The sequence below is a fragment of the Triticum aestivum genome, chromosome 5B (genome assembly GCF_018294505.1).
Source record: "Triticum aestivum cultivar Chinese Spring chromosome 5B, IWGSC CS RefSeq v2.1, whole genome shotgun sequence".
Lineage (NCBI taxonomy): Eukaryota > Viridiplantae > Streptophyta > Magnoliopsida > Poales > Poaceae > Triticum > Triticum aestivum.
In genome coordinates, this window is record NC_057807.1 from 316,985,228 (window position 1) to 316,992,890 (window position 7,663).

The 7,663-nt window shown below is 51.9% G+C and overlaps 1 protein-coding gene and 1 long non-coding RNA gene across 2 annotated transcripts; one reads left to right on the plus strand and one right to left on the minus strand.

Annotated features, from left to right (window-relative positions):
• The first annotated feature begins 1,187 nt into the window (after positions 1 to 1,187).
• Positions 1,188 to 4,138, plus strand: LOC123111592 (glucan endo-1,3-beta-glucosidase 5). The gene is made up of 2 exons (XM_044532411.1): positions 1,188 to 1,696; positions 2,983 to 4,138. The coding sequence occupies exons 1-2, from the start codon at positions 1,344 to 1,346 to the stop codon at positions 4,106 to 4,108; spliced, it is 1,479 nt and encodes a 492-aa protein (XP_044388346.1). The 5' UTR covers positions 1,188 to 1,343; the 3' UTR covers positions 4,109 to 4,138.
• A 1,554-nt stretch (positions 4,139 to 5,692) lies between these two features.
• LOC123111593 (uncharacterized) lies at positions 5,693 to 6,607 on the minus strand. The gene is made up of 2 exons (XR_006454558.1): positions 6,104 to 6,607; positions 5,693 to 5,955 (listed from the first exon to the last, which is right to left on the minus strand). It is a non-coding gene; the product is annotated as an uncharacterized lncRNA (long non-coding RNA).
• Between the last annotated feature and the right edge of the window lie 1,056 nt (positions 6,608 to 7,663).

Below are 7,663 nucleotides of genomic sequence, written 5' to 3' on the forward strand. Positions count from 1 at the left end.
TCCGTATGGGACTCTCCTTTGCGTGGAAGGCAAACTTGGCGATTCGAATATGTAGATTCCTTTCTCTATAACCGACTTTGTACAACCCTAGTCCCCCCCGGTGTCTATATAAATCGAAGGGTTTAGACTTCTAGGGTTTAGCCACAACCATCATAACCTCATAGGCTAGACTTCTAGGGTTTAGCCATTACGATCTCAGTGGTAGATCAACCCTTGTAATACTTATATTCATCAAGATCAATCAAGCAGGAAGTAGGGTATTACCTCCATAGAGAGGGCCCGAACCTGGGTAAATATTGTCTCCCCCGCCTCCTGTTATCATTAGCCTTAGACGCACAGTTCGAGACCCCCTACCCGAGATCCGCCGGTTTTGACACCGACAACCGGCGCTCGCTGCTCGCCAGAAACGCCCTCTTAGCCGAGCCATCACAACGCCGCCACCACACCTGGCCAGTAGCTCGCGCCGTCGCGCCTGTTCACCACCACCACACCGCTGCCCGTCTTCGCCAGGACCACCTCTCCACCACGCCTCCTGCCGTGTGCATCCCTCGCCGGGGACAACACATCCACCAGCGCCACCATGGCGCCCAGCGGCAGCAGGGCTACGACAACTCCCCACCACGCCTAACAGCGGCCACAACCCGAATCCCGGCACCCAGATCCAGCCAGGGGATCCTGAGCCCCAGGCTGTACCAACCGTCAAGGCAGCACCCCTGGTCGCAGGCGCCCCACCACCACCGGCGCCGAGCAGGGCCACCGCCGAGCCTTCGCCATGCCGCACCGCCAAGGGCATTAGCAGCCAGATCCGAGTCGACATCGGGGGAAGGGAGAGGAGCTGCGTCGGGGTGATGCCCCGCCGCCGCCGGCATTGCCAGGTCTTTGCTCCGCAATGGCCCATGGCGGCGGCGAGGGAGGAAGGCGGGGAAGGGGACCGGCGGTGGGGGTGCTAGGGTTTCCCCAGGGAGTCGGGAGGAAGAAGGGGAAAGTGCTGGGTCTCACCGGCGCTTTCGTAGATGCTCTTAAACCCGAGTCCTCGATCTTCCAATCTCCAACGGCTTGTATGCCTACGTCAAAGCCTGCCACGCTCGCACTATTTACTATACCTGACAACGTTGTGTATTGACCTATTTGCCCTTCTCTGCTCCTTTCCTGTGAGATTTCATCCACCTTTTCCACTCTCGAAGCTTACCTCACAGTAGCTAGTCCCCAGAGCTTCAGCTCACTCACTATCTTCGTCCTCCTCCCAACCACCACCAAGTCCCTCCCAAATCTCGCCGCGGAGCTCACAACATCCAAGAAACCACTCACGGGCAGCTTGGCGCCCCACGGATCCAGGCCCCGCGATGGCCGCCTGGGCGGCGCTCCTGGCCGTCGTCCTGGCGCTGTCGTGCGCGCGGGAGCGGCGGCTCCTGGCGGCCGACGCGGCCGTGGGGGTCAACTGGGGCACCCTGTCGTCGCACCGCGCGCCGCCGGCGGTGGTGGTGGACCTCCTGCGCGCGAACCGGATCGGGAAGGTCAAGCTCTTCGACGCCGACGCCGGCGTGCTGCGCGCGCTCGCGCGCAGCGGCATCGAGGTCATGGTCGGCCTCACCAACGGCGAGCTCGCCGGCATCGCGGGGTCACCGGCGGCCGCCGACGCCTGGGTCGCGCAGAACGTCTCGCGCTACGTCGGCCGCGGCGGCGGTGTCGACATCCGGTGAGTGAGTCCCGGCGCTTGGCTTGGCGATTTTTCTTGAGATCTCAAGCGGCGAAGCATTTTAGCATCAGTCATGATTCTTATTTCGGGATTCCTGTTACCTGAGTGGGAAATACAGAATGCATTATTTGAGGTTATTTCTGCTGGAAAAAATGGGGTCGTGGGATCTGCAGCTCAAGTGGAAAAGGGAATCTGGTGCCGACTTGATTGAATTTGTTTCTAACTAGGCGTTCTCTTCACTTGTAGTCTTCTCTTGAAAATGTAGTATGTACTCCCTTTCGTTCCTGGAAAATATGACTAGTATTTGCTTTAGGGTACAATAACGGCAAAACCTGTCATTTTTCTTGATTGATTATAATGTACGTTTAGACTTTAAGTTCTTACTAAGGCTATACCCATAACCTACTTGTCCCAACCCAAATGATTACTTTTAAGTCCACTGAATCACCTACATACTTTATAGTACTAATAAACATCACCTGTAAACTATGAGTCAGTATCACATGATTTATATCTATCAAAACTTCAAAACCAGATGATATTCTATTTTTAAAGATGAGGGTGAGTATGTTGTTGGAACTTGGAAGTACCTTTGAAATACGAATGGTAACTCCATGCTCAGTCAAGGTGGATTCTATATGTGTATGGAAGGGTATACCCATATATGAGTAGTCAAAAATATGTCATGGATATCTTTTTAAGTCGTCGGGGTTGATGCGAGCCCTAGATTTAGTCTGATGACATGCTTGCTAATCATCATTATCCTGTTTGAAGACTTTACTTCGTACATTACATTGAAAGATTAAATGAACAAGTGCAATACCACACTGTGATCAAATTCTGCTTTAGGCTATGGAATCCCGGGAACAATTGTACTCAGCTTTCTGTAATAATCCCTATCTGCTGCTAGCATGGCAACATTGAAAAAAACATCAGAAATTCTACTTGAGTGCCTTCAAGTAATTTAGATTGTCCAATTATTTCTGTCACTGGATACTCTTTGTTTTTCACTGATCACAGATTTGGGTTCAGAAGATTTGCTAATTTAGGTTACGATAATGTTGGACTGAAGTTATGATGGCGTGTTGTAGATAAAAACTTCCATGTGTGATAGTCTTTGTGTTTTAATTTGCCAAATTTCATGTACAATAGTAAATAAGATCTGTGTAGTCCTGGGTGACGTCATTTATCCTTTTATCCATTTACGGGCACATGACTATTCGGTTTTTTACTATTCCATACTTGTTGACTGCGTCGAGAATTAATAATTTACAAATTTGATACAGGTATATTGCTGTGGGAAATGAGCCATTTCTGACAAGCTACCAGGGTCAATTTCTGTCATACGTTATTCCAGCAATGACAAACATTCAGCAATCACTGGTGAAGGCTAATCTTGCTAGCTACGTGAAACTAGTAGTCCCGTGCAACGCCGACGCATACGAGGGTGCCGTTCCGTCGCAAGGAGTGTTCAGGACTGAATTGACCCAGATAATGACCCAGCTCGCCGCTTATCTCAGTTCAAATGGAGCTCCGTTCGTGGTCAATATCTACCCATTCCTCAGTCTTTACCAGAATTCCGACTTCCCAGAAGATTATGCCTTCTTTGAGGGATCAACTCATCCACTTGTAGATGGCTCCAACGTGTACTACAATGCTTTCGACGGCAATTTCGACACGTTGATTTCTGCTCTGGGTAAACTCGGCTATGGGCAACTACCCATTGCAATTGGCGAGGTGGGTTGGCCGACTCAGGGAGCACCAAGTGCAAACTTGACTGCAGCAAGGGCATTCAACCAAGGACTCATCAACCGTATCATGAGCAACAAAGGGACTCCTCTCCGCCCTGGTGTACCCCCGTCTGATGTCTATCTTTTTGGCCATCTTGATGAGGAGCAGAAGAGTGTACTACCTGGAAACTTTGAGCGACACTGGGGGATCTTTTCATTTGATGGACAGGCCAAGTACCCGTTAAACCTTGGGTTAGGCAACCGAGTTCTGAGGAATGCTAAAGAGGTGCCCTATCTTCCGTCGCGGTGGTGCGTCGCGAACCCGGCTCAGAGCCTGGACAAGGCGTCAACTCACTTGAAGCTTGCTTGCGACATGGCGGATTGCACCACTCTCTACTACGGAGGGTCGTGCAACGGCATCGGGGAGAAGGGCAACGTTTCCTTTGCTTTCAACAGCTACTACCAGATGCAGAAGCAGGATGCCAAGAGCTGTGACTTTGATGGGCATGGGATGATAACTTTCCTTGATCCATCCATGGGTGAATGCCGCTTTCTTGTTGGCATCGATGATAGCAAGAGCTCTGCGGCCGCCTCTTGCGGCCATTGCTGCGGGGTCTTGTGTGGGGTGTCGATTTTCACTCTGTGGGTGTTCTTGTACCTTAGGATGATGGGCTCTGCTTGACGTTGGAAATGGTCTGTTGGGGCATGATAAGCGTGCTTTGTTAAAGGGCGATGCTAGGCGCCGGTGCGCCGGCCGAATGTTTCGGCCGGTCCAGCCCTAGCCGTCAGATCAGCCCATCCCGCGCCGTTGGATCCTTATCCAACCAGGTCCTCGTCTTCCTTTCGCGAGCGCGTAACGAGCGTCGTCTTCCTCTTGCGAACCCCATTTCGCCGGCTGCCCCCGCGTTCCCCCTCGTCGCCGCCCCTCCCTCGCCTGCCCTCCTCGTCCCTGATCACCGTCCTCGCCGGCCGTCTTTCCCGGCCGCCCTGGTCGCCGGTAGTCCTCGGCGGCCGTCCTCTTCACCGGCTTCGCCCCCATGGAAATAGCCCATCCCTGCGGTTGCAGCTTCCATGGCCACCGTTGCAGCTCCGGTCGCGACGACCGGAGCTCACCGGCGTGCTCACCGGTGTGCTCGCCGGCGCTCATCCCCCGCTTGCGAACAAAAAAGATCGAGCGCCCAGGGAGATGCTCAGTGCTGCAACCTACGACGAAAAAAGGTACAACTAGCGATAGGAAAAGCTTCAACCGGCTACGAAAAAAGCTTCAACCAGTATACGACTGGAGCTATGGATGACCAAGAAAAGTTACAACCGGTGACAGAGAAAGCTTCATCTAGCGATGAAAAAAAGCTTCATCAGACTATAAAAAAAGTTTCAACCGTGGAAACAAAAGCCATGGACGAAAAGTTACAACCGGTGACAAAAAAAGCTTCATCTAGCGATGAAAAAAGCTTCATCCGACTATAAAAAAAGTTTCAACCGTGGAACGAAGCCATGGACAAAAAACAAAAAGTTGCAACCGACAGTTATAAAAGTTACAACCGCATTGAAAAAAGCTTCAAACTCCTTATCTCAGCTGCGACCCCGCGATGACGATGACGTCGTTTTGCTGCAACCGTAGTAGATTTTTGCTACCACCGGCGATTGAATTTGCTACAACCGGTTTCATCGAAAAATCGCCGTGGGGTGTAGTCTGTCATGGCTCCGGCGAAGTAGGCAGAGCTCCGATGCATGCAAGGTAGGCGTCGCCGTGGTAGCGCCCATCGCCCCAGTTGCAGCATCTCCCGTGGTCACCGCCCCTCGGTCGCCGGCGAGATGGAATGGTCACCGTGCAGATCCATGGCAGCTTAGCGCGGGAAGGGCGCGTGGTGCTGCGACCAGGGACGGGGGGGGGGGGGGGGGGGGAGGGAGGGGGAAGGGATGGGGAAGGGGTGGGGAGGAGGGGGCAGAAGAAGAGGGCGGCGCGCGCCCCGGCGAGCTGCGCGAGATGTGCGCGGAGCTGCGATGAAGGAGACGCGGGGAAGAGGAAGACCGGCCCAAAGTTCCGCCGGTGCCCCGGCTCCAAACGTTTTCCTTTGTTAAATATACTAGCTTGTACGCTTGACTTCTAGATGACTAGATATGAATCCTAGATTATCGTGAGATTATTGAAGAGGCAATTTTTAGTCATATATGGAGATTAATTTATTGTTTAAATTTCTATCTGCAAGTAGTCATGGTGAGTGGTCATGATTTGATGTAGCACCGGAATGAAGCAGTAATTCTGTAGGAGCCAAGAGATGTTTATTTCTGGAAACTAATAGAGACTATTACATGCTCACAGAAGAGCAGGTAAGTATAAGTACAACACCATTCCCTCTGGAATATTTTTATTTTTATTTTTTGCTTCTGTATTACAGATGAACAAGCCTGTGCATCATTTTTTTCAGCCTGCGGATGGCGGTGGAGCGGGCGGGCAGCAGTTGTTGCCGCAGCAGGCGTGGCCGCAGGTCCTCGTCGGATGCTGCACGATCCAGCAGCACTGGCACGCTGAAACGAAACGGAGTGCATCCAAAAAATTGAAGAAGCCATGAAGATGATGTGAGCATGCCAACAGCAGGCAGAAGAACATGACTGTCTAACTAGCCCAGGTTGAAAAGGAAAAAAAAAAGAGAGAAGAGCTGAACTCATGACTTACGCAGTGAAGCAGTGGCGGTTGTGATGAAGAGCGCAAGCAGAAGCAGCATGAGCCAGGACGCCAGGGCAAGGAGAGTGTTCCTCCTCATGCCTCCTGTTCTGTCTGCTGTTTCCCCCTCTTGATATGCTTCACGGTTGAGGGCTTTCAGGGGATCTACGTGTTTGCAACACAAGGAGATGTGGTGGTAGTCACTTATTTTGAGATGAAGGGAGTATATATATAGGCGTCCGTGTATGGCCTGGCTCGACTCGTGATAAAGATCCGGCCCAGCCGCTTTGCTTGACTTGGACTGATTGATATGCCGACTGCCGCAGTGTATATGTTGGACTTGACATCGCAGCGTATGTGGACCCCGTGTCGACTAGTCATGCTGTCTAAGCGCATGTAAAATGATGACGTATGAATACAGATGCTTCATGATAAAAAATAGTTTGGGGCATCTACATTTTTTTTCCGAATGCAAGCTATCACTTAGTGAGACTCATTAAGAAATAGAAAATAAAATATTTACTACACATGCATCTCTACTTTTCACTTCAACCTTTTCAGTTTTTGTCACCGAACCATATTTTTTCTCTTCAAGCACCTGCCTCCTGCAGAGGATCACGCTTCCCTATCCGAATCTACTTTACATGATATCCGATCCTACATGGCATGCGAAGCATCACCCTAGGGCTATGCATTGTACATGCCCTAAGAGCATGTACAGTTAGGCTCCTCAAACCCCGGGACGGTCATCATGACGCAATCGGTCTCCTCAAACTGCTTTATACGTTTGGGGTGACCCGCACCCCCCCCCCCCCATATCTGATGCTGATATGAGAGGCATGGGTGCGTCTGCCACTTTGGATTGGCGTGAGGGACCCACCCAGACACCCGTAATTACCAACGGTCCGATAAGGATGCTGCTTCGGTGCGCTACCCGAGGGGCAAATCCGATTATTTAAGCCAGATGGAGACCCCCAACCTCAACCAGTCCCATTTTCCCTCCCCTTCGTGTTGCCACTTCCCATCCACTCAGAGCTCGCCGTCCGTCGGTAGTGATGGCTCGGTAGTGGATCACCACCTACATCATGCTTATTTTGGAGCGCCGGTTGGTGCTCCTAGCGGAGATCCAGGCCCGACACGCTGCTTGAATTGTAGCCAACCTGCTAGAGGAGGAGGATGAGGAGAAGGAACAGGTGCTGGACGCGGACATGGAGGAGGAAGAGGAGGAACACAAGGCAAATCTGGCGTCCTCGGCTCCTAGATTCGTCATGGGCGACGCGCAAGCGGAGGAGGCGGTGGAGTAGCAGGCCATCCTCGACTCCATCCAGCCAGAGGCGGAGGTGGAGGGCCAACCGTCGCTTCCAACGTGAGGTGCAGACAGAGCGCGACGAACTCTTCGTAGACATGGAGTCAGACGAGGAGCCGAAGTTGCACGCGGCGGCCAACGACCAGGAGGTCGGTCTATCCGGTACTGCCGACACAAAGGTCTCCGATGACAAGTAGTAGAAGGATAGTTTCTAGGTATGTAGCTTTTGTGTTGCATGATGTAATATGGATTTATAGTGTGATATT